This window comes from Fringilla coelebs (assembly GCF_963513975.1).
Source record: "Fringilla coelebs genome assembly, chromosome: 24".
Lineage (NCBI taxonomy): Eukaryota > Metazoa > Chordata > Aves > Passeriformes > Fringillidae > Fringilla > Fringilla coelebs.
This window is the reverse complement of record NC_140050.1, coordinates 7,344,620-7,370,873: the sequence shown is the minus strand read 5'-3', so window position 1 is coordinate 7,370,873 and position 26,254 is coordinate 7,344,620. Positions and strand designations below refer to the sequence as shown.

General features: G+C 67.8%; 1 protein-coding gene across 1 annotated transcript; it reads left to right on the top strand.

Moving 5' to 3' along the window:
- Nucleotides 1-19,568: 19,568 nt before the first annotated feature.
- SEMA6B (semaphorin 6B) lies at nt 19,569-25,814 on the top strand (the record flags this gene model as incomplete). Its single annotated transcript, XM_084221022.1, has 16 exons — nt 19,569-19,683; nt 20,009-20,138; nt 20,409-20,469; nt 20,581-20,643; nt 20,971-21,072; nt 21,416-21,506; nt 21,579-21,698; nt 21,788-21,876; nt 22,281-22,498; nt 22,715-22,846; nt 23,089-23,238; nt 23,763-23,957; nt 24,201-24,341; nt 24,475-24,552; nt 24,705-24,763; nt 24,841-25,814. The coding sequence occupies 16 exons, from the start codon at nt 19,569-19,571 to the stop codon at nt 25,812-25,814; spliced, it is 2,718 nt and encodes a 905-aa protein (XP_084077148.1).
- Nucleotides 25,815-26,254: the final 440 nt, after the last annotated feature.

The window sequence follows — 26,254 nt, the reverse complement described above, 5'->3', positions numbered from 1 at the left end:
CCCGCCGAGGGCCCCTCCCGCCGGCCCGGGGCTCTGGCGCACGGCCCCGGTGCCGGTGATTTACGGCGGGCACCGACCCCGCCGGCGGCGGGGCCGTGATGCATGCGGGGCCGCGTGCCGTGATGGATGCGGGGAGCAGCCCCGGCCGCGGCGCCTGTTAATTAGTCGCTTTGGATTGATGAGAAATTGCAGCTCCCGCTAACGATGGCAGCGGCTCAGGCGCGGCGGCGGGGCCGGGGTCGATGCCGGCGGTGCCGCTTCCCCGGCTCTCCGAGGGGCTGCCCGTCCCCGCAGCCGGCACAGCCGGAGGATAATTTATGGTTTCGTATCAGTGCCGCTGATCTTGGAGCTTTTCCAGCTTCCTCTTCCCTCTCCCCACATTGCTTTTCCTCGAAAGCCGATTGCCCAGGATGGGATCCAGCTCCTCGCCGGGACGTCGCTGTCCCCTGCGTCCCTGGCCGCGTCACCCCCCGGGTGCCCCCGCGCTGAGCTCATGCGTGTGCTGAGCTGGGACAGGGCTCTGCCACCGGCCGGGCCGGTCCCTCCTCCGCTGAGGATGCTCCCTCCGCCGCTGCAGGCGCACGGGCAGGGCGGGATGAGGGCATTGCCCCGGCCTGGAGCCCGCTCAGGACACGCACCCACCCGGGAGCAGCGGGGGCAGCCCCGCACCCGCTCGCAGAGCGTCCCTGTAAGGCGTCTAATTGCCTTGTAGTGATTAAATTGCTGTGTGGAAGTGGAGCGCGGGGATCTGGCAGGGCATCTGGGAAGGGATCTGGAAAAAGGTCTGGAAAAGGTCTGGCAGGGCAGGGAAAGGATTTGGGAAGGGATCCGGGAAGGGCAAGCTCAGCAATGGGCGGCGGTGTCCCCCCTCTCAGGCAAATGACCCCAGTGCCCCCAGCTGGTCCGGTTTTGGGGGAGATTTCGGTGGATTTTGGTGTTTTCTCGCTGGCTGCGGGAGCTCTGCGGCTGCAGGAAGGGCGGACACAGGCAGAGCCCTGGGGGCGATGCTGAGCAGAGCCCCGGGGATGGCACAGGCGGGTGGCACTGCCCGGGAGCCTGGTGACACCACGACAGGGCAGGGGCGAGGTGAGCGCTGCGGGCAGAGCCGTGCCGGGGGGATTATCCTCGTCGCCCGGTGCAGGCGATTCCCTGCCTCGTCCATCGATCCCTGCGGGGTGTTAAGAGAGGCTGGAGCATCGATTGGAGCAAAGCCCAGGCTCAGCGAGGCCCAAGGCTTCCCCAGCCGGGAGTGCAGGGTCCTGCCTCGGGCTCTGGAGGCCGGAGGAGGCACAGAAACCTCGGCGGGGACAAAGGACGGCGGGGTGGGGACGTGCCGGGCCATGGGAAACGCCGATGCGCCCCGGCCGCGCCTGCCAGGCGCCCGCGGCGTGCCGGCTTGGCACTGCCTCGCCACAAACCGCTCCTGGATCGCGTCCCGGCCGCTCGCCGTGACAGACGGGGACGTTCAACAAGGCACGGGCGGGTGCCCAAGGCAGCCGGGCCCGCCGCTCCCGCGGCACCTGGAGCGGCAGCGAGCCCGGCCCGGGATGCGGCGGGAGCATCCCCGGCTCGCGGCACCGGGCGCGGTGGTGTACAAACAACACCGACGAAAAAATCGGATTCCATTTTCCTGAGGAGAAAGGAAGGGCTAAAGACAAAAGAGGCCGTTTACCAACCGGCTGGCAGCCCAGGGGAAATTGCTATCCAGATAAAAAATCACAGATTAAGGAAGGAAAGAGCTGACCTTAACTCCAGTCCTTAGGCAGGGAGGAAGGGCAGGATTTTCACCATTTAATTGGGGTTTTTTAACCATTTCGGGCGGTTTGTTTGCTCTACTTGAAAGCCAGGAGTGCATCATTTTTACTCGGTGGCTGTAATAATGGCATAAATAAAGAGTTGGGTTTTTTTAAAGCGGCTTTTTTGACTCTGATTGTCCTTGAATGAATGAATCTTTTTGAGGAACAGAACCCCAGTTCCTAGGGGTTTCTCCTCGTGCGGAGACGACATCAGGGCTACAGCACTGGGCTGAAAGCTGGAAAACAGCTGATGGAAAGGGCAAGAAAACCCCAGTAAACGGCAGGATGGGTTCAGCAGCCTGCTCCCAGTTTGCACCATTATTCTGGGTGAAATCCTTGTGATGGGATTGCTGCCTGTGGGGGGGGATCCCCCATCCCCAGGTCTGTCCCTGCAGGGGGTGTTGCCGGAGCCCCCCCGGGGGTGGAAAATGCTTTGGCTTGGGCTGCGGGGCCGGCGTTAGCCACGCTTGAGGGGAAAATCACAATCGCTGCCGGGGCCCCAAGCCAGGAGCCGGCCCCGGACCTTCCCCGGGAAGAGCCCCTCAGCCAGGGGGATCCACACGGGGGCCGCTGGGGGCTGGCAGGGTCACTTTGGGGGGCTGGGGGTTGGGTTTGGGGGGGTCTGTTGGAGCATTGGGTCACTGGGGAAACTGAGGCACGAGCTGAGAGGGACGGGCTCAGGGAAGGGGTCGGAGGGGACGTGGGGTTGGGGGTGACGTGAGGCATCCCCCCATTGCCACACCAAGACCGCGGGGAGGGGAAAACCCTGCTCACCAAAAAGCCTCGACTTTGCTCCTCCTCCTCGGTAGGACACGGAAATCTTGAGGATTTTGTCCTCGTGAGCAGAAAGGAGGAAAGCTGAGGAGGGAGCAGGGATGGGGGCAACTCCTCCGTGTGGCAAAGTCCCTCATCAGGGATCTGGGGGCATGGGCACCTCTGTGGAGGCACCCCCCCCGCTCTGGTTCACTGCCAGAGGGAGGGAGAACTGAAAGTCTGGGCTTGGAATAAAGGAGGTTGTGAAAGTCACTGACTCCGGATGGAACCGGAGCAGGAGAGAGCTGAAAGGAGGACAAAAATAGCCCCGGCTCGCTGGGGGGCTGGGGGGCACGGGGATGGGGCGGGGTCCGGGGGGCACGGGCCATGGACCGGGGGGAACAGCTGGGCTGGGACAGAGCGGCTCCTGGGAGCACATCTGGACGGGGAAACAGTGGGAACAGCTGTTTGGGGAGCATGGGGGCAGCAGCTGGAGGGATGGCCCTGGGGCGACAGTGGGAACAGCTGCACTGGGGGCACATCTGGATGGCAGAGCCGCCAGGGGGGCTGGGCAGGGCTGCGAACATCTGGGTTTGGCCTTGGGGCACATCTGGGCGGGAGAGGCCGGTGAAGGTGACAGCCATGGCTGGGTGACACTGATGGGGACGAGGGGCCGTCCCAGCCGGCACCGGGCCAAGCCGGGTCCCCCGGGGCTCGGGGAGGTCAGGTCCTTCCCAGCCCCCCCGAGCAGCCACGGAGGGTCCTTCTCCCTCCGGACGAACCCGATGAAGTCACCAGTCGCCTCTCGGAGCAGGGAGATGGCAGCGGGGCGGCGGGAACGAGGTCATTAAAGCAGAAAGAAAAATACATTAGAAATGTTCAACTGCTCAGTCTTGCCTGAAATGTGCTTAAATCAGCCCCGAGTAAACAATGAGACGGGATTAATGGCAATTAGTTTTCATTAGAAAGGTGGCATCACCCTCCCCTGCTCCCCGGGGGCCGCTCCCTGCCTTGCCGGGGACTGCGGGAGCTCCCAGCCGGATCCAGGCCGGGCAGGGAGGGTGACCGCGTCCTTCCGAGCCCCGGGCTGCGGGGAGCCGCCTTATCTCGGCCGAGGCAGCGGCGGGGGCCGCAGCTTCAAAGGGAACCCGCAAATCCGGCACATGCAAAGCCCCAGCTGGTCCTGCAGATAACCGGGACCGGCCTGGGGTGGCCTCGGGCAGCCCCGGAGCTGCGCCGCTCGCTCGGGGGGATGGCTGGCTTTGGGGGGTGGCTTTGGGGGCTGGCTTTGGGGGGTGGCTTTGGGGGGTGGCTTTGGGGTGAGGATTGGCCCCGGGGTGCTGCTGGGCCCCCGGCAGCTGCTCAGCCTTGGGGTGATGCTCGACTTGGAGGTGATGCTGAGCCCGGGGGGATGCCTGAACTCGGGGTGATGCTCAGCCTTGGAGGGATGCCCAGGCCCCGGGGGATGCTCGTCCTCAGGGCAGTGTTTGGGGTGTGCCTCAGCCTCAGGGCAGTGTTTGGGGTGTTCCTCAGCCTCAGGGCAGTGTTTGGGGTGTTCCTCAGCCTCAGGGCAGTGTTTGGGGTGTTCCTCAGCCTCAGGGCAGCGTTTGGGGCAATTCTCAGCCTCAGGGCAGTGTTTGGGGTGTTCCTCAGCCTCAGGGCAGTGTTTGGGGTGTTCCTCAGCCCCAGGGCAGTGTTTGGGGTGTTCCTCAGCCTCAGGGCAGTGTTTGGTGCCGTGCTCAGCCCCAGGGCAGTGTTTATTTGGTGCCATGCTCAGCCTAGGCACAGCCCCAGCTTTTGCAGCTCCCCCCGCCCCAGGCAGGACCCTGGGGATGGGGATGAGGCAGCAGAGCTCCCCGGGGTGCAGGGGCAGGGGGGAGGACGCTGTGTCTGTGTCTCCTGCATTTTGGGGTGCTGGGTGCTGCCATCAACGCCATCGGTGACCCCGCAGGGTGGGGACCCTCTGGTGGCCACCCCACCCCCTCAGCTGACAGCAGTCTCCAGGTGTCAGCTCGCCACCATCACCCCAAAACACTCCCTGGGCAGGAGGGATGGAAAGAAACCCCCCTGCCTCCAGAATGGGGAAAATTCCCTCATTTTGGGGCTGGCCCAAGCGCACAGCGGCCTCTCCGGGCAGGACACACCCAGCCCCGGGGGTGGCCGACCCCCGGTGCCTCACCAGCACCGACACCCCCGCGGGGGTCCCTGTCCCCCTGCCCGGGGCACGGCCCCTGTCATTAACACCCAGAAAATGTTGGGTTTCTGCCTGGGAAAACACAGCAGATATGTACATTAAACATCAAATTATAAAATTAACAGATTCCAACTGCGGATGATTTGCATGTGCAAATTAACTTAATTACCACTCTTCCTCCCCAGCGCCCGCGTGCCGGGAAAGGCCGGCCCCGGCACGGCCGGCGGCGGCGGGGGCGGCGGGGCCGGGAGCGGCACACGCGTGTGCAAACACACACACGTGTGCAAACACACACACACGTGTGCAAACTGACACGTGTGCACAGCAGTGTAGGGTGTAGGGACACGGGGCTCGGAGGTGCCCCTGGATGTGGCTGGGAGAGGGGGACATGGATGGACACATGGATGGACACACGGATGGACACATGGACACAAATGGATGGCCACACACCTGGATGGCCACATGGATGGATGGACACACAGATGGACACACACACGGATGGACACACATGGATGGATGGACACACATGGATGGACACACATGGATGGACACATGGACACACATGGAATGGACACATGGATGTGCACACAGATGGACACACAGATGGACACATGGACACAAATGGATGGCCACACACCTGGATGGCCACATGGATGGACACACAGATGGACATGGATGGATGGATGGACACATGGATGGACACACGGATGGGCACACGGATGGATGGACACACATGTACGTGGCTGCAAACACACGGACACGCAGCGAGGGGCACGCCCAGGGCTGCTGATCCAGGAGTTCTGCCCGGGGACGGGGCTGCCGTGCCAGGCTCCCCCGGGACTGGGGGCACTGGGGGCACTGGGGCTCCTCCCGCCCTCCACGTGCCCTCCCCGGGGCAGAGGGGCCCCGGGCTGCCGTGCCAGGGTCTCTGGGGCTGGGGGATCCGCCAGGGCACACGGGGGGCTGTGAAGGCTGCGCTCCCCAAAAGCCCAGCCTGGGCCCCAGCAGGGAGCGGCGGGGCCGGGGCCGGCGCTGGGATCTCGTGCCGAGCCGAGGCGTGCCGGGCCAGGCCGGGGGTCGCGGCTGCCACCCGCGTGCTCGGGATGCACGAGGCCGGCGGGGCACAGCCGGGGGGGCCGACACACCCCGACCCCCCCGATCCCACCGCACCCCGTGGTGACACCGGCCCTGCCCTGACCCCCCCGATCCCACCGCACCCCGTGGTGACACCGGCCCTGCCCCGACCCCCCGATCCCACCGCACCCCGCGGTGACACCGGCCCTGCCCTGACCCCCCCGATCCCACCGCACCCCGTGGTGACCCCGGCCCTGCCCCGACCCCCCGATCCCACCGCACCCCGCGGTGACACCGGCCCTGCCCCGACCCCCCCGATCCCACCGCACCCCGTGGTGACACCGGCCCCGCTCCTCGCACGTGGGACTCCCCCGAGCCCATCGACTCCTCCGCTCTTCCCTTAAAGGTCACCCAAATCCCCAAATCCCGGAGAAAATCCCGAGCTGGAGGCTGCGGATGGGAAGAGCCCTCCCAGGGCCGCTGTTTTCCAAAGTGCCGGCCAAAATTCCTGCACGGGAGGAGTCCTGGGACCGCCACGGCCGGGGGATGCGGGGGTGCCATGGGACACTGGGGTGCCACCGGGCGTTGGGTGGGATATTGAGGCGTCATGGGACTCTGTGGGATGGTGGGGTACCGGGGTATTGGGGTGCCACGGGGTGCGGGTGCAGTGAGACGGGGGGGTACCGGGGTTATTGGGGTGCCACGGGGTGTGGGGTACAGTGAGACGGGGGGTACCGGGGTATTGGGGTGCCACGGGGTGCGGGGTGCAGGGAGATGGGGGGGTACCGGGGGTATTGGGGTGCCATGGGATATCTGTGGGATATCGGGGTGCCGATGTTCAGCAAAACGCGTCAGGACGGTGCTTGCAGGAATTGTGGAGAAATGAATTCGGAGGAGGGTTGATTAATTAGCCCTAACGAGCCCGAGCCGGGGGAGCGGAGGGCCGGGGCTGTGTGAACAGGTCAAGGGGCTCGCGGGGTCCCCTCGCTGTCCCCCTGGGGACGGTGATTCAGGCGCTGAGTCATGGCTGGGTTTCCTTCCCCTGGAGACCCCCCTTCCGTCAGTGTCCCCCCGGGGCTGGCTGTCCCCGTCCCTGCCCTGGGAAGCGGCGGGGAGCGGAGGGAGGCAGGAAGAGGTGAATCACTGCGGACCTCCTGCTCGCCGGGGCGGGCTGAGCCCCGGGCACGGCTCGGGGCACCCCTGGCACCCGGACGGGGTTTTAGCCCGGTTTGGGGATTTTCAGGCTACAACAACCGGGACAAAGCAACAAAGCGACCCGAGGAATGCCGTGCTAGGCCCTCACCCTGGTGTCACCCCCAGCCCCCCGGGTGCCCCCCGGGCCCATCCTGGCGTCCCCTGCCGCCCGGGGGGGGCAGGCTTGGGTGGGCAGCACCCGCGGGGTGCAGAGCAGCTCCTGGGGGTGAGGGGAAACTGAGGCACGGGATGGGGGGGGCTCACATCGGGGGAGGGGGTTCAGCCTGGGGACAGGGACAGCAACGGAGGGAAATCGCCTTCGAGGCTGCGGGGAAACGGGGTCCCAGTCCTGGCCGGGATGGGAATGATGGGAAACTGAGGCAAGGGCGGAGGGGATCGGCCTCAGCCCCTCTTCGTTCCAGGGCTGGGGGAAACGGAGGCAGAGGATGGGGGGGGGCTCGGTCTGAACCCCTCTTCGTGCCAAGGATGGAGGAAAACCGGGGCAGGAGATGGGGGGGATCAACCCCAGCCCCTCCCGGCACCCGGGATGGGCGAAACCGATCGAGGGGACGCGGGGGGGCCGGTCCCACCCCTGCCGGTGCCCGGGAATGCGGGGGGAGCGCTGCCCCTTTTCGGGGGGGCCGAGGCAGGCGGGGCCGGCTCCCTCCGCGCTCCCCCCTCCCCGCCGGGGGCGGGGGGCCCGGGGCCGGGCCGGGCCGAGCCACCTCCCCGGGGCGGGGGCAGGGCGGGGGGCGCAGCCGCTCCGGGAGCGCCGGCGGCGGCGGCTCCTCCATCGCCGCTGCTGCCGGAGCGGCCCCGGTGCCGCCGCAGCCACCGGGCGGGCCCGGCCCCGGCCCCCCGCCCCCCCCGCGGCCCCGCCCCGCCCGGCCCCGGTACCGGCGCTCCCGCCGCGGCGGAGCGGAGCCGAGCGGGGCCGGGCCGAGCCGCTGCCGGTGGGCGCAGGTGCGCGGTGGCCCGAGCCCCCCCGGACCCCCCCGGGACGGAGAGGTAAGAGCGCGGCCGGTGCCCCCCCCCGCCCCCCTCCCGATGCGCTCCCTTCCCGCTTTATCCTCCTCCTTCTCCATCCGTTGCCCCTCCTGGGGTGGGGGGGAAGGGAGAAAAGGGGGTGCCCCCCCCCAGCCCTCCCCCCTCCCGCCGCCGCCGCTGCTGCATTGGGAAGCGGCGCTTTTGTTAGCGGAGCGGGCGGAACCTTGAAGGGTCACGGGCTGGAGGGGCCCCCCCGCGCCCCCCAACCCGCACCCCTCTGTCCCCCCTCCACGCAGCCTGAGCCCCCCTGCACCGCTCCTTCCCCAGCATCTCCATTCGGCATCGCCATCCTCACCCCGACACTCCTGGGGGGTCCCACCCGCACCCCAATTCTTCTCCCCCCCAGCCCCCTCCGTACCCCCCAGCTCTATCCCGCACCCCCAGCCCTCCCCTGCACCCCGCGAGCATCCCGGCACCCTCATCCCGCACCCCCAGCCCCCCCGGCACCCCGGGGACCCTCCCCGCACCCCGATCCCGCAGCCTCATGCCCCCACCCGCAGCACCCCTGCTCTCCTCAGCCCCCCGATGTGCCCCCCCAGCACCCCGGTGCCCCCCCATCCTCATCCCACCCCCCCAGCGCCCTGATCCCGCACCCCTTTCCCCAGCCCAGCACCCCGACAGCCCCCCCGCACCCTTGAGCCCCCCCATCCCCTTCAGCCAGCACCCTGTCCCACCCCCCATCCTCTCCCACGCCCCCCTCCCACCCATCAGCCCCCCGGACCGGCACCCCGACCCTCCCCCAGCCCCGGGACACGGCGATGGGCGCGGGAGCAGGAGCCCCCCCGCCCCGAGCCGGGAGGATGGGACGGGGACGGGGACGGGGATGGGGACGGGGACGGGGATGGGGACGGGGATGGGGACGGGGATGGGGATGGGGACGGGGATGGGATGGGGATGGGGATCCGGGGGTGTCTCTGCTTCCTCGGGCTCCTTTTTGCCTCCTCTGTTTCTTTGGGAAGCAGCCAGGGCTTGTTGTTTTTTGGGGGGAGGGGGGGTGTGAAAAGGAGGGGCTGGTCTGTGCCCCCCACCCCGGGCAGCCTCTGCTGGCCTGGGGGGGCAGAGAGACGCAAATGGGGGGGTCCGGCCAGTGCAGCTCCTAGAAGAGCAGTGGGGAGCAGCGAGCTTCAGCCTGGGGGGGTTGGTGCTTGTGCCCCCCCTCAAATAATCCCGCAGGGCTGGGTGGGGGGCAGAGCGAGATCCCCACAAATCCGGGGGTGCCCGGCTCTGGCTCGGGGCTGTAACTTGGTGGGAACAAGACTTGGGGGGCAGCCGGCAGAAGTGGGGGACCCGCCGTGTACGGGGAGGGTCTGACACCCCCCGGCGCCAGGGCAGGGCCGGGGGGGCCGTGCAGGCAGCGATGCCAGGCTGGGGGGGCTCTGTGCCCCCTTTTGGGGCTCAGCACCGCTGCACCGAGGGGAGGGGGGACCCCAAACCACCATGGCCGGGGGTGCTTTGCCTGACCCCAATCCTCCCCTGTCAGCCTCACTTGGGGAGCCCCGGGCACCCCCAGACCCAGCAAACCCCCCTGCCCCCCCGGCCTGACCTCCATCTCCCAGAGCAGTGGGGGGCTGGGGCACCCCGAGCCCCCCCAGCCCCTCCAGCCCCCCCCACGGGGCCCCTCCCTGCACAGGAGCTTTGGGGAGGGGGCTCAGCACCCCCCGGTAGAGCGGGAGGGGGGCGATGCCCACGGGGCTGTGCCATCGGCACGGGTGACCTTGGGTGAGCTCTGCCTCCTGCCGTGCCTCAGTTTCCCTCTGCCAAACCGGGTCATGAGCTGTGGGGGGTTGCAGAGGGGACCCCCAATCCATCCCCCGGCCCTGGGGTGCGGGGGGGTGTCAGACACCTGCCAGGAGTGACCCCCCCACGGGGCACTGCTCGCCTGGGAGGGGTGGGGTGACGATGGCCCGTGTGGCACCGCCGTGTCCCCCCCCAGGTGCCCCCCTCGGTCTCTTTGGGTCCGGCAGGGCCGGGTCACGCCCCGGGGATGTGCTGGGGGGGCCCGGGGGGGTAGGGCTGAGCTCCCTGCCCTGCAGACACAGCCTTGGGAAGGGCTGGGCCGCTTTAGGGGTCCCCCTGGGTGCCCCCCAGCAGTTTACCCCACAAAATGACGCCGAGGGTCCGTCCCGGGGTGCCCGGTCCGGGCAGTGCCATGTGTCCCCCACATGGGGTGGGTGCCGTGGGTGTCCCCGCCGGGTGCCGGGGTGCCATCCCGGCGGGTCCCGGGGTGCCGGGGCGGTTCTGCAGCCCCCGGGCAGCGTCCCCGGGGTGCCACGGGATCTGGGTCACCGCTGCCACCGCTGCCGCCGGGGCACGTGGCTGCACGGGGACGTTCTGTGAGGGGGGACAGGAGGTGAGGAGGTGGCCCCGGGGGTCGGGTTCAGCTCTGGGGGTGCTGGGGGCAGCTCGGCCCCCACCAGCAGCGCGGGGGTGTCGGTGTGGGGGGCACGGCTCATCCCCCCTCCCGGGAGCCCCCCACGGTTTTGGTGCAGTTCCCATAAACAAAGGGGGACGGCCCAGATCGGCTGGGTGACCCAGCCCGGGGGTGCCCACGTGTGCCCCCCGCGGCAGAGCTGTCCCCTCTGGGGGGGCTCCCGTGCTCCCCCAGCCCAGGGCTCTGCTGGCTCTGCGTCCCTTCCAGCCCCAGCAGGAGCCCCCAGTCACAGGACAGGACAGTGCCACCGGGCTGGGTGTCCCTGTCCCCACCGAGCTGGGTGTCCCTGTCCCCACCGGGCTGGGTGGCCCTGTCCCCTCGGCCCCGGCGATGGTTTGGCTCCCAGTTAAACCAGTAACTCCTGCGCCGCCACCAGCGCTCCCCCGGCGCTGCTGGGGCACGGCCGGGCCGCGCGGCCCTGCTCGCCAGGCCCTGGAGCTGGATGCAGATCCCTGCTGCAGTGCCGGATGCGGTTTGTATCCCTAGACAAGCTGGAATATTTTTAATTAAACCTGCCAGTTTGGATGCGATTTCATTTTTCAGTGGGCTGAGCTGCGCCGGGCCCTTGGAGCATCTCCCGAGCTGGGGCCGGATCCCAGCTCGTGTCGGGGGGGTTGGCAGCGGGCACGGTGACACGGACACCGGGCACGGACACCGGGCACGGTGACACGGACACCGCGCTGTCCAGGGTGGCTTTTCCCCGCCGGATCCCCGCTGTGCCGGGCCGGCCGGGATGCTCTCCCCGCGGCGCCGCTGTGGTGGCACCCGCTGCGTTTGGGGGACATCAAGAGCGGCAAAGCGAACCGGGAGCGATCCCGGCTCCGGGCGGGAGCCGCGCCTGCCGAACCTCCGAACCTGTTGGTGCCCATCGAGGATCGCCGCCGGCGCCTCGGGAGCCGCGTCCCGGGGAGCTCCGGGCTCTGCCCCGGTGCCCGGGCTGGGCCCGGAGGGGGCACCCAAGGGAGGCTCTGCAGCCCGGGCAGCGCCCGGCCCGGCGGCAAACGGGACACGAGGGCCTCGGGGCCACCCAGCCGCGCCTCGGGCACCTCCGGGCTGTGGTGGCGTCCCCCAAAAGGCGATGAGGAGGGGTTGGATTCTCTGAGTGAAGCAGGGGGAGAGGAAGAGCAGCGGGCTGGCACAGAGGAGCTCCCAGAGGGGCTGCCGTGTGCTACCGGGATTTTACTCCCTATTTAATTACAATTTTGTCAAATTAAAAAAAAAAAAGGGGGGGGATAAAGAGATCCCTCTCGTCTCTTTGTGCCGGCTCCCAGCAGCCGGTTAATTAAACAGCGGCTGCTGAAGCCACCGCTCCTGGGGGACCCCTGCCAGGCTGGGGCTTGGCACCACACCTGGGCTCCAGTTGCACCCAGTTGAGCCCAGTTCGGGCGGCTGGCGGCGCGGCGGTGGCGGTGGCGGTGGCAGTGGCAGTGTCGTGCCGATGCGCCGTGGCTAATCCTCACTCTTCCCGTGTAATCCCGCCCGCCGGGATAATCCCATCAAACCCGGCAGCGCCGCGGCCGAGCTCAGCGCCGGGTTTGGCGCCGGGGGGATCTGGGAGGGACACGGGGGGGAGACGCGGTGGCCCCGGGGGAGTGCCGGCTGCGGGAGGCACCGTGGGAGCTGCCGGACCCCGCGTGGGGCTCGGGTGAGGAAACTGAGGCACGGAGCAGGGACCAGGAGTGGAGGGAGGCAGTGCTGGGAACAGCCGCAGGGCGATGGAGGAGGGTGAGATGGGACGAGCCAGCGGTGGCAGCACCCGCGGGTCACCCCGAGAGACGGATCCGGCCCTGGTTGGCATGGTGGGAGCACCGCAGGCATTTCTGACCGCCCATCCATCCCCTCCCGCCGGGAACGCTGGGACACAGCGCCGGGAAGCCAGGAAGTGTCAAGGTGGAGCTGGGATCCGTTCTTGCCATGTGCCCAAAATAACCCGTCCCTGCTGTGCTCTGTCCCTTGTGCCAGTCCTGGTCACGCGTGGGACAGCCATGAACACACCTGCACACGTGTGACATCTCCTGCACACCTGCACATGTCTGACATGTGACAGCCATGAACACACCTGCACACGTGTGACACCCCCTGCACACCTGCACACGTGTGACATGTGACAGCCATGAACACACCTGCACACGTGTGACACCCCCTGCACACCTGCACATGTCTGACATGTGACAGCCATGAACACACCTGCACACGTGTGACATGTGACACCCCATTCACACCTGCACGCGTGTGACACCCCACGCACAGACACACAGGTGCCACCCGGTGCCAGCACACTGTCACACACAGGTGGTGCCAGCTGGTGCCCACATTCCTGCACATGTGTGTCACCCGGTGCCTCCTGCCAGCCCTGCACAGACACCCGGTGCACACGCACACTGACTGTGAGTGACATGTGACACGTGTGACACCTGCTGTACACACCGACACCTGCACACACACACGCACACACGCGTGACACGCGGTGACAACCCCCGCACACACGTGACACCCCGTGCACACCCCCCCGCACAGATGGCACCTGGCACACCTGGCAGGGCCTCGCGGGGGACAGGGACACCCTCGTGCCCCGAGGCTTTTGGCGCCGCTGCCTGAGCAGCCGCGCCGGTGTTGGTGGTGGCGGTGGGGGTGGCAGTGACAGTGACGGTGGCGGTGGCAGCGGTGGCAGCGGTGCCCGGTGGGTGCCGCGGGCAGTGCCGGGAGAACGAGGAGCAGCTCCGAGGGCGGCGAGGCCGCTCGGACCTTCCGGCGAGGCGGCAGCGCGGAGGCGGCGCTGGGAACAATGGCCCTTTGTTCTGCCGCCGCTGGCATCCCGGAGCCCAGCCTGCATCCCACAGCCCGGCCTGCATCCCGGCCTGCATCCTGCATCCTGCATCCTGCATCCTGCATCCTAGCCTGCATCCCATCCTGCATCCTGCATCCTGCATCCCAGAGCCCTGCCTGCATCCCGGCCTGCATCCTGCATCCTGCATCCCGGCCTGCATCCTGCATCCCACAGCCCTGCCTGCATCCCGGCCTGCATCCTGCATCCTGCATCCCATCCTGCATCCCACCCTGCATCCTGCCTCCTGCATCCTGCATCCCATCCTGCATCCTGCATCCCATCCTGCATCCCACAGCCCGGCCTGCATCCCATCCTGCATCCTGCATCCCAGCCTGCATCCTGCATCCCACAGCCCGGCCTGCATCCCATCCTGCATCCCATTCTGCATCCCATATCCTGACCTGCATCCCATTCCATGTCTTGGCCTGCATCCCAGCCTGCATCCCATCCCACATCTCACCCTGTGTCCCCTAACCCAGTCTGCATCCTCTGTTCCATCCTCCATCCTCCATCCCATCCTCCGTCCCATCCCCCATCCTCCGTCCCATCCTCCACCCTCCATCCCACCCTCCATCCCATCCTCCACCCTCCATCCCATCCTCCACTCTCCATCCCACCCTCCATCCCATCCTCCACCCTCCATCCCATCCTCCATCCTCCATCCTATCCTCCATCCTACCCTTTATCCCATACTCCATCCCACCCTCCATCCCATCCTCCACCCTCCATCCCATCCTCCATCCCATCCTTCATCCTCCATCCTATCCTCCATCCCACCCTTTATCCCATCCTCCATCCCACCCTCCATCCCATCCTCCCGCTGCCTCCCAGCCCACGTCCCCCTGCACATCCCACATCCCTGCTCCATCTGCACATCCCCCTGCACCTCCTGCACCCTCCCTCATCCCCATCCCACGCTCCCCCCGTCCCAGGGCCCATCCCAGCCCCGCGGGGCTCTGAGCTGGGGGCCCACAGGGCTGGGGGGGTGGGTGTCACCCCCCTGTCCCCACCTGTCCCCAGACAGACGGACAGAGGACACTTCCAAAGCGGAGAGCAGGATGGAGGGGGTGGGAAGGAGGAGGAGGAGGCCGCAGGGTGAAGGCTCACGTGCTCTCACCCACACCTTGGCACCGGAAGCCACTTGTCACTGTGTCACCCTCTGGGCAAACCGGGGGTGGCAGGAGGAGATTTGCTGGGGGTGGCCGTGTCTCCTGTCCCCTCTGGTGTCCCCATCCCAGAGTGTCCCTGGGAGGAGGGTGGCTCCAGGAGTGAAGGTGGGCACCCTGAGTGCCACCTCCAGGGCCATCATCACAGCAGGGGACAGCAGGATGCTGGGGATGGTGGTGACACTGCGGTGACACCGAGGTGACATTGAGGTGACCTGCCACCCCCAGCCCCTCTCTGCCCATTGAACCCAGCAGATATTTATATTTAACCTTATTTAAATACAAGTAGGAGTTGGAAGATAATCCTGATGGGAAGTGCTGGTTCTGGGCCTGGAGAGAGGAGCAGCCCCGTTGTCCCCAGCAGAGCAGCGTAGCTGACACGGGGAGGGGGGACCCGAACCCAACAAACCCCCAAAAGCAACAACCCAGCTTTTTAGGGCTTAAAAACGGACCTGGCTTTGGGACTGACCCTTGGTCCCGACCCCCCAGAGCCTCCCCCAGCTCGTCTGGCTCTGGGATGGGGGGGTTGTGATTGTAGGGCTGCTCTCTGAGTGCTGGGGGGGTTTGGGGTGGTTTGGGGGGGTTTGGGGTGCCTGTGGGTGCCTGTGGGTGCCCGTGGGTGCTGTGGGTGTGTTCAGCAGCCTCCCATCCCGGGAATGCCGGGGCTCTGTGTCCTGCCTGTAATTGCAGGTTCCTGAGCCGGATGTAAACACTGCAGTTGTTATTGCAGGGTCTCCGTGGAGCTGCTGCCCCTCTGCTGCTCGGGGGTCCCGTGGGGACACGGAGCCATGGGGAAGGGGCTCCTCGGGACTGGGACACCCTGGGGACGGGGGCTCCATCAGGAGGTGACGGGAAGCCCTGGGGACAAGGACGGGACAGGCGGGGTGCCCGGGGGTGGTGCCATCCCGGGACTGGCAGGGCTTTGGGTGGGGGTTCCCAGGGCGGTGCCGGGCTCGGGGCAGGAACGGGGGGTTCCCTCTTCCCTCCCCGAAGGGGAACCGAGGCACGAGGCCGGAGGAGGTGACTCAGAGCAGCCACTGGAGGTGACTTGCAGCAGCCAGGCCTGCTCCTGTCACCGCCCTGGGGCCATGCGGGTGCCAAAGAGGGGTGACAGGGTGAGACCGAGGGGACCCCGCCAGGGCACAGAGCCCCTGCGGTGGCACAGCACCGGGGTGAGTGCCCTGGGGACAAGGGGGGCTTTGGGGACAAGGGGGACGAGGGCAATGGGTGTTTTGGAGGGGCAGGGGGGCAGGCACGTGCCTGCCCTTTGGGGACGAGGGGAGGTGACAGTTTTTGGGGGGACAGGAGGGACATGGGGGATGTGTGCCAGTAGGGACAAACGGCTTGGGGAGAGCAGCAGGACGGGAGGATCCTGTCCTGTAGAACTGGGGGGGGGACAAGGGGACAAAGGCAGTGGACTGGGGGACAGCAGGGGACAAGGGCTGTGAATTGGGGAGGGGGGGACACCCAGCACTCCGTCTGCCACCCCCTCTGTTTCCCCCCCCCCCCCCGGGGTTTATTTCGGCGTGACGCGTGATCCTCCTCGCTAGGAGACCGTTCTTAATATGCAGATGAGCCTGGATTTAATATGCAAATCACCATGCGGCTCTGGCCGGCCACCAGCCCCGGCGGCGTGCTGGAGGGGACGTGTCGGGGCACCCATGGGTGGCACCCGGGGGGTATCGAGGGGGCTCCCAGCAACAGGGGCCCCCTCTGGGCACCCACGGCGGGTGACAAAGCCACCCAAGGTGACCGCGGGGTCCGCACCATCCCCGCTGCCCGTGTCGGGGGCCGGACGCCCTTGGTCGCTGGCAGCGTCCCGGGGGGCTCGGAGCCTGTGTCCCCACCCGGTGGGCGATGGGGAGGGGACAGGGACAAGGGACAGGGGACAGGGAGCGGGGCTATAAACGGCAGCTGTAAGCGGAGCCGGTAACCGGAGCGGGAGGCCCGGGGGGACATTTGAGCCGCCGGCGGGGCCGTGGAAGCGCCAAGGTAAATGGTGGGTGCTGTGTCCCCCCCCGCCACGCCGGTGACCCCCCCGTCCCTGTCACCACGCGGGGACCCCTCCGGTGCCGGTGCTCCCCCGTCCTCTTGGCACCTCCGCAGCTCTGGGGGTGCTGCCTGCACCCGCTCGGAAAGGGGGGGACCCGCGGCAGGAGCCGGGGACAGGGACAAGGCCAGCGCGCGGTGCCAGGTGGCCGGGGTGACATTTGCTCCGTCCCTGCCGTGGGGACAGCTGCTTCCTGGCTCTGCCATCTGAACCGGCCCCGGAACGGAAACCCGGGGGGGCTCAGCCCCCCAGCCCCGGCGGCAGCAGCAGCTGGGATTGGGGGGGGGGCACTTGGGGGGGGCACTGCTGGTGACCCCCAAACCCCTCTGTGGCAATGGGGGTGGCACTGCGTGACCCCCCTGGGCAAGCACCGAGGGCCACATTTTGGGGGGCTGGAGCATGTGGGGGGGTTTAAATGCCTCATTAGCATAACTAATTACTGATTTCTCATTGGCGTTGGGCATCTTCTGAAGGAAATGACCCCAAAATCCGGCACTAGACCGATGGAGAGCGATGTGGATATTGAGATTATACCAGGGAGGGGATTCCCAAAAAGTTGCATTTTCAGGGATTTCATTGTTGGCGTCCTCCGCCTTTGCCACCTCCCATCCCTCAGTGTGTCCCCCCCTTCGCAGATTGTCCCCATTCTCCGGTGCCCTCCCCATTCTCCAGTGTCCCCCCCTCTCTCAGTGTCCCCTCTTTCCCACTGTCCCCCCCTTTCCCACTGTCCCCCGTGTTTCTCGGGGTGTGTCCCCCTTTCCCTGGTGTCCCTCCCTTCTCGGTGTCCCCCCCATTCCCGGTGTGTCCCCCCTGTCCCTGTCCCCCTCTCTTTCCCATTGTCCTCCTAAGGGGTTTATGAGGGTGGGGGACCCGGGGGGGGTCCCCGCTGTCCCTCTGTCCCCGCTCGGTGTCCGGGGGGTCTCACGGGTGGCTCCGTGCCGCTGCTTTCCCGTGGGGACGCCGCGGTGCCGCTCGGGGGGTCGCAGGGGTGCCCCCCCGGGTCCCCGGCTGCGGTGACAGCTGCCGGGCTGAGGGGGGGTTGGTGGCTCCGGTTACGGTGACATCAGCCCTACCTTCCCACCTGGCGCGGGCGGGGGGCACGGGCCCCCTCCCCCGGGGGTCGCGGGGGGTTGATGTGACAGCTGAGCGGCTCTGGGGACGCCGGAGCCCCCAGCGCCGCCGGGGCGTCCCGGAGGGGGGGTGGCACCCCCGGGCACGGGACCCCCCTGCCAGCGGAGGGGACAGCGGTGACACCGGGCGGCGGCGGAGGCGGCCGGAGCGGCTCAGGTGGGCAGAGCGCCGCGCTGGGGGGGCAGATGGCGCGGGAAGGGCTCCCACCCCCCCGGGAAGGGACGGGAGGGGGGGCCCCGGCAGGGACACCCCTGGGGGGATCGGAGATCCCGCTGTGCTCAGAGCCGCCGGGATTGCAGCAAGAGGGGGAAGCCTGGGGCTGCCCCCCCTTCCTGCCCCATTCCCCAGTGCCGGGGGTCGCGGAGATGCTGGGGAGGGGGGGTGGGACAGGTCAAGCAGCTCCCCCCGCCCCCCAAAGCTTTGTGTGTCGGGGTGAGGGCTGAGCGGGCTCTGCTGTGGGGAAACTGAGGCACGGAGCCTCAGGAACGAGGGACGTGCCCGAGGCTGCTCACCCGCGACGTGTCGGGGACATCCGAGCGGAGACCCCCCCTCACCCCCGGCACACCCCCTGTGCCTCAGTTTCCCTGCTCCGCCGTCCCCCTGCTCCGCCGCCGCCGTGAATGGGTCCCTGTTTGTCACCCCCCCGCCGCCGCGTCCCCCTCCCCGCCGTGCCCCCTCCTCCCCGTGCCCCCCTCTTCCCGCTGCCTTTTCTTTTCCCGCACAATCGCTGGCATTTATGGCGCCGGAGGCTCCGGTTACCCTGCGCCGCTCGCTGTCACCACCAGGCTGGGGACGGTGACACCGGAGCCCCCGCTCGGGGCTCCGAGGCTGCGGCACGGCCCCCCCGGCCCCCGAACCCCCCGAGGGAGGATTCTCAGGTGGCCGATGGACACCGAGCCCTGCCCTGCCGTGGCTTTTTGGGGTCCCCTTCCTCCCTCCGGCCCTTGGTGGCTTTCGGGTGCTGCCATGTGACAAACCGGGCACAAACCGCTCATTTCCTGCTTGTTGGGGACACCGTGGGGACAAAGCTGGGCGTCACTGGGAGCTGTGGCACTGCGGGGACGGGTTTGGATGTCCCTGGCACAGTGGGGACGTGGTTGGGCGTCCCAGGGCTGGTGACACCCTGAGGACGGGGTCAGTTGTCCCCAGGGGCTGTGACACCAGGGTCAGGTCCCACTGGGGTCACCTCCTGCCCAGGGGCTGTGGCACAGCAGGGTCGGGGTCAGATGTCCCCGGGGGCTGTGGCACCGCAGGGGGACGGGCTGGGGACAGTGCCGGGTCTCACGCGGGGCCGGTGACACCGCGGAGGGGCTGGGGACGCGTCCCCCCGCTGGCACCGCCCGGCGCGGGGCCCGTGACCCCCAGCCCGCACAATGTCACCGTCCCCGGTCCCCGCGGGGGAGGAGGGCGCCGCTTCGATCGCTCCCGGCTCCCATGGAATTAATGATCAATTAATTCCCTGCCCGGCTGCTAATTACCCAGCCCGGCCCCAGCCCCTCGGGGACGAGCGACAGGGTGGGGATGGTGGCCCGGCGTGGTGAGGGGACAGTGGCGGTGGCACTGGGGCTGTCTGGGTGGGAGGTGCTGTGACGCTCTGAAGCGCCCCTGGAGATTTTCCAAGACACCCCGGTGGCGTTTCGGAAGGGGGAAGAGCCTCTCTGGCTTCCCTCTTGACCCCATGTCCCCGTGTCTCTCTGTCCGCGCGTCCCCAAGTCCCCAGCCCCGCCATGTCCCCAGCAGCGCCTCCCCCACGTGCTGCTGGTGACGAACCACCAGCATGGCCCCAATCCCCGCAGACACCGGAGGGTTTGGGGTGCTCCGGGGGGGTTCCCGGTGGGTGCTGCCCCTCCCAGCCCTGCCCGTGCCCGCAGGTGCGGTGGGTGCCCAGCCAGGGCGGGGGCCACCATGGCACCCCCAGCCCGCGTCCCCCTGCTGCTGCTGCTGCTGCTGGCGGCCGAGAGGACGGCGAGGGGCACCTTCCCCGAGGAGCCCGGGCCCATCGCCGTGGCGCCCCCGGACTGTGAGTGCCCACCCGGGGCTGAGGGGGTCGGGGGGCACGGGGGGCACGGGGGGCACGGCCTAGCATGGAAAGGGAGAGGGGCTGGGGGGGTTGGGGTGAAGGGAGAAGGGGGCACCCTAGGGAGGGTTTTGGAAGAGGATAGGACAGGAGCAGGGCTGGGCTTTGGGTTACTTTTGGGGGTACCTATGGAAAGGGGTTTGGGGTGCTTTGGGGTCAAGGCAGGCGGGGGGCGCCCATGGGGTGGGATTTTGGGCTGATGGCAGGAGGGAGGTCAGCTGGGCTGTGTGGGGGTGCCCGGCCCCGTGTGACCCCCGTGCCCCCCCAGATGTGAAGCACTACCCCGTGTTCGTGGGGCACGGCACCGCCCGCCCGGGGGGCCCCGAGGGGGGGGGCACCCAGCGCCTCAACATCCAGCGCATCCTCAAGGTCAACAGGACCCTCTTCATCGGGGACAGGTCTGGAGTCGGCACCCCAAAGCCTCCCCTCCACGGGGGGGACACCCCACACCCACCCCACTCCCCTCTGCTGGAGAGGACCCCACTACCTGCCCGGGGCACCCCAAACCTGCCATGGGGCACTGGGGGGGTCACTGGCACTGACACTGCCCTGATGATGTTCATTGTCCACCCCAGCACCCCAAAGCTTCCCGGGGGGTGGATCCTGTACCCCAGGGCTGGGGGCACATCCCAGCTGGGGGGTGGTGACACCCGTGTCCCCCTCCCCAGGGACAATGTCTATCGGGTCAGCCTGGAGCCCGGCGGGGCCGCTGAGATGCGCTACCACCGGGTAAGTGCTGGGGGTCCCAGGGGGTGCTCAGGGAGCTCTGGGGGGGCTCAGGGGGGTCTCACGGGGTGCTCTTGGCTTGTCCCTGTCCCCACACTGGTTTTCCCCACGCAGAAACTGACGTGGCGCTCGAACCAGCACGACATCAGCATCTGCCGGATGAAGGGCAAGCACGAGGTACAGCTGTGGGATCTGCACCCCCTGGGGACCCCCGAGGGGACTGAGCACCCTCTGTGGCCGTGCCACACCCTGTCCCCTCCCCAGTGTCACCACCCCACTCCCTCCCAGCGGTTGTATCTCTGATTTATTGGCCGCTTGGTTAAATTGATTTGTGATTAATTACTGGGGGCCAGAAATCCCATTCCCGGCTCCCATAAATGCAGTTCTGGGGTGAGAACAGCCCCCCCAAGCCATCCCCTGGCAGGGATGAGGGCCTGGGTGGGGTGGGATGAGGTGAGGGGGGTTTTGGGGTGCTGAGGGTGACGGTCCCCTCTCCCGGAGCAGGCAGAGTGCCGAAATTTCATCAAGGTGCTGCTGGTGAGGAACGAGAGCCTCCTGTTCGTCTGCGGCACCAACGCCTTCAACCCCGTCTGCGCCAACTACAGCGTGAGCCCCCCGGGATGGGCGCCTGTGGGAGGGGGGCTGGGGTCAGGGGACACCCCTGGGAAGGGTTTTGGGGTCAGGGGAGGAGGAGACACCCATGGGAAGGGTTTTGGGGTCAGGGGAGGAGGGGGCACCCATGGGAAGGGTTTTGGGGTCAGGGAAGGAGGAGACACCCCTGGGAAGAGTTTTGGGGTCAGGGAAGGAGGGGACACCCATGGGAAGGGTCTGCACCATCAACCCTTCAACCCTGTCTGTGCCAACTGCAGCCAGAGCCCCCCTCGGGATGGGGACGCCGGGTCCCCCCGTGCCCAGGCGTGTCCTCACGTCCCCCTGTCACCCGCTCTAGATGGACACGCTGGAGCCCGTCGGGGACAACATCAGCGGCATGGCCCGGTGTCCCTACGACCCCAAGCACGCCAACGTGGCCCTGTTCACAGGTCAGTGGTGGCACTGCCAGTGTCACAGCGGGCACGGTGTCCCCCAGCCCTGCTGACACTTGTCCCCTGCAGGGGGGATGCTCTTCACCGCCACGGTGACGGATTTCCTGGCCATCGACGCCGTCATCTACCGCAGCCTCGGGGACAGCCCCACCCTGCGCACCGTCAAACACGACTCCAAGTGGTTCAAAGGTGTGTCCCCACCCTGGGCCGTGCCAGGACATGGCACGTGTCCCCTGTGACCCCACGCTGGGCCATCCCTGACCCCGCTGTCCCCGCAGAGCCCTACTTCGTGCACGCCGTGGAATGGAGGAGCCACGTCTACTTCTTCTTCCGGGAGATCGCCATGGAGTTCAACTACCTGGAGAAGGTGGGACCTGTCCCCCGGGAAGGAGATTCCCAGAATTCCCAGAATTCCCAGAATTCCCAGAATTCACAGAATTCCAGAATCGCTGGGTTGGAAGAGACCTTCAAGGTCATCGAGTCCAACCCAGCCCCAACAGCTCAGCTGAGCCCTGGCCCCCAGTGCCACATCCAGGCTTTGTTAAGCACACCCAGGGATGGGGACTCCACCTCCTCCCCGGGCAGAACATGCCAGAACTTTATCGCTGTTTCCATGAAAAACTTTTTCCCAATATCCAACCTATATTTCCCTTGACACTAGATGATCCCCTAGCTCCCTTCCAACCCAAACCATTCTGGGATGACCACAGGGACACCCGGGGTGGGGACAGGGACACAGGGGTTGGGTGCTGACGGGTGTCCTCCCCGCAGGTGGTGGTGTCACGGGTGGCCCGGGTGTGCAAGAACGACATGGGGGGCTCGCAGCGGGTGCTGGAGAAGCAGTGGACGTCCTTCCTCAAGGCCCGGCTCAACTGCTCCGTGCCGGGCGATTCCCACTTCTACTTCAACGTCATCCAAGCCGTGACGGACATCCTGGAGCTGGACGGGCGCCCCGTGGTGCTGGCCGTGTTCTCCACACCCACCAACAGGTCAGAGCTGCTTGTGTCCCACCCAGACTGCCCGGGCTCGGCGGGCTCTGAGCTGGGTGCCAGCAGGGATCTGGGTGGAATCAAAGCTGGATCCTCAGTGGGAGCTGGGATGGGGTCTGGGATGGGTCCAGCTGGGTCCTGGACAGGAAATGGGCTCGTTTCCATTTGGGATGTGCAGGGCCTCCCCGGGCTCACCCCACAGCCCTGTCCCCACAGCATTCCCGGCTCCGCCGTCTGCGCCTTCGACATGACCCAGGTGGCCGCCGTCTTCGAGGGACGCTTCCGGGAGCAGAAATCACCCGAGTCCATCTGGACGCCCGTGCCAGAGGACATGGTGCCAAAGCCACGGTGAGGGACAGGGCTGGGGACAGAGTTGGCAAGGACTGTCACTGGCAGGGACAGTGGCGGGACTGGGGAAAGGAGCAGGGCTGGGGACAGGGACGGTGGCAGCCATTCTGCTGGGAAGGGGGCAGGGCTGGGGACAGGGCTGGGGACAGGGATGGGGACAGGGGTGATGATAACCACGGCCAGTACCGGCGGGGCTGGGGACAGGCTGGGAACAGAGCCACTGAGCCGTGCCGTGGCCGCAGGCCCGGGTGCTGCGCGTCCCCGGGGATGCGCTACAACTCCTCCAGCGCCTTCCCCGACGAGATCCTCAACTTCGTCAAGACGCACCCGCTGATGGACGAGGCGGTGCCGGCCCTGGGCAACGCCCCCTGGATCCTCCGCACCATGACCCGGTGGGTGCCCGGGGGGGCTGGGGGACACCGGGAGGGCTGGAAGGGGCTGGGAGGGGCTGGGAGGTGCTGGCCAGGGCCTCCCGTGCTGCCTTTCCACGCTTGTGCCAGCCCTGGGAGCGCTGGGAGAGCTGATAAATCTCATACACTTTGCAGTCAAGATTGTCTCGTCCTAATTAAATCTGCCTTAATTGCTGCTTGATGGGGAATTAATCAAGCCGCGCTCTTGGGCCGCAGCCTCCTGCCGGCAGGGCAGCCGGGGCGTGAGCAGGGATGGGGACAGGGACAGGAATGGGGACAGGGACAGGAATGGGGACACGGACATGGAATGGGGACACGGACAGGAATGGGGACAGGGAGCTGGGGACGGGGGGGTGGGAATGAGGACAGAGATGTGGGGCTGGAGCTGGGGACATAGGGCTGGGGATGGGGACATGGGCATGTGGGGCTGGGGGCCTCACCCTTTCCCCCTCCCTGGGGACCCCTGGATTCCCCCACACCCCAAGCCTGCTCCCTCCCCCCCACAGGTACCAGCTCCGCAGGATCGTGGTGGACAACGCGGCGGGGCCGTGGGGCAACCACACCGTGGTGTTCCTGGGCTCCAGCACCGGCACCGTGCTCAAGTTCCTCATCCTGCCCAACGCCACCAGCAGCCCTGTGCCCTCTGCCCCTGGCAGCCAGAGCGTCTTCCTGGAGGAGTTTGAGACCTACCAACCCGGGAGGTGAGTGCCAGCGTGCCAGGGGAAGGAGAGGGGGCAGTAAAAGGGGTGGGTGGGGAGCTCGGATGGATGGATGGATGGATGGATGGATGGATGGATGGATGGATGGATGGATGGAGAGGATGGGTGAGAGGGACGCAAGGCTGGGGGGAATGGATGAGAAAATCTCCTCTGGACTGGGCCAGGCTCTGTGGAGGGCCCTGTGGCCCGGGGCTGGGGCTATGATGAGCTCTGCCCTGTCCGCAGGTGTGGCCGTGACACAGAGGACGAGCGGCGGCTCCTGGGGCTGGAGCTGGACAAGGCTGCGGGGTCCCTGCTGCTGGCCTTCCCCCCGTGCGTGGCCAGGGTGCCCGTGGCTCGCTGCCAGCAGCACTCAGGCTGCATGAAGTGAGTGCCTGGGGCTGGGAGCATGGCTGGGGAAACTGAGGCACGGCACGGGGCGGGGACAGAGTCCCTTGGGAGGGCCGGGGTGTTGTGTCCCCCCATCGGGGCTGACCCTGACATCTCTGCTCCCTGCCAGGAACTGCCTGGGGAGCCGGGATCCCTACTGTGGCTGGACACCCGAGGGCTCCTGCATCTTCCTGGAGCCCAGCCCCAGGTAACGCTGCCGGGCCTGGGGACGTGCAGGGGGACAGTGGTGTCCCCAGAGAGCTCCTGCAGCCTCCAACAAACTCATTGCTCGCTGAAGGGAGCTGGGACATCCTGCCAGGCCCTTTGGGACCCACTGACCCCCTCAATTTGCACCCCCAGGGTGGCCTTCGAGCAGGACATCGCCGGCGGCAGCACGTCCCACCTGGGCGAGTGCGAGGGTGAGTGCGGGGCCGGGACCGGGCTCGGGGACGCGGTGGCGGCACCCGCAGGTGCCCTGACGTGTCCCCAACGCCAGGGCTGGTGACGGAGAGCTTCGTGGACGAGCCGGACGGGCTGGTGTCGGTGAACCTCCTGGTGATCTCCTCTGTCGCCGCCTTCGTCATCGGCGCCGTCATCTCCGGCTTCAGCGTGTGCTGGTTCATCGGGCACCGGGACCGCAAGGAGCTGGCGCGGCGCAAGGACAAGGAGACGATCCTGGCGCACAGTGAGTCGGTGGTGAGCGTCAGCCGCCTGGGCGAGCGGCGGGCGCGCGGAGCTCTGCTGGCCCCGCTCATGCCCAACGGGTGGCCCAAGGAGCTGGGCAAGGTCACCCAACACGACCTGGACTCGGGGGTGCTGCCCACGCCGGAGCAGACCCCGCTGCAGCAGAAACGCTGCCCCGGCGCCCTCCAAAACTGCACCTGGGAGCAGAGTCACAACATCATCAACGCGGCTTTGCGGGACCCTGGAGGCTCCGGCCCCGCGGGCGCCGGGCGGGGGCACGGCGGCTCCGGCCGCCCGCCGCGGGGCATCCCCCTCTCCTGCCACGCCATCCTGGTGGACCAGGAGCTGGAGGCCGAACTCAGCGACTCCTCAGGTGACGGCCACTGGGGTCGAGACCCTCAGGAGGGGCCCCGCACCCGGCAGCACCCACCCGCCGGCGCCCGCCGCCCGCCCCGCAGCTCCTACGGCGACTTCGGCGGGACGCCGCACCCCAGCCCCGAGCGCCGGCGGGTGGTCTCGGCACCCAGCGGGGAGGGGGGAGACTTTACCGAGGGGCCGCCCTGGCACCCCGAGCAGCTGAACTTCAACGCCAACAACGGCACGGGCCGCCCCGGCGCCCACCTCAAGAGGAACCACACGTTCAACAGCGGCGAGGCGGCGGCGGGCGGCTACGGGCGGCACGGGACGGCGGCCCGGGCAGCGCGGGCACCGGGCACCCCGCGGCCGCTGACGGACCTGCACCACCTCCTGCGCTACGGCGTGGAGCGGACTCCCTCGGGAAAATAGGGTGCCACCCTGTGTGCGTCCCCCGGCCAGGACACTGATGGGGGCCCCGGCTCCCTGGGGACAGGGACGGGCGGCCGGGCAGGAGCTGCGGGCATGGAGTGAGGTGCTGCATGGGTGAGGGGGGGACAGGCACCCCCTGGGTGCCCCCCAATAGGGTTTGGGGGTGTGCCCGGCCGGCGTGGGGCAGTGCCCTGCACTCCGGCTGCGCTGTCCCTTATGCCGGGGTGGACAGTCCACCGCGTCCCCTCCCCAGGCTGGGGCCAGGGCCCGCAGCGCCCTGGGAGGGGCATCCCTGGTGGGCAGCAGGGTGGACAGACGGACACGGGCACTGGGCTGTGCCCCCCAGCCCGCAGCCCCGCAGTGGCACCTGGGGGGTGCTGCCAGCCCCCCGGGGACACCGGGCCGGGGGTGCTTTGGTTGTGGTGATGGAACCTGGTGAA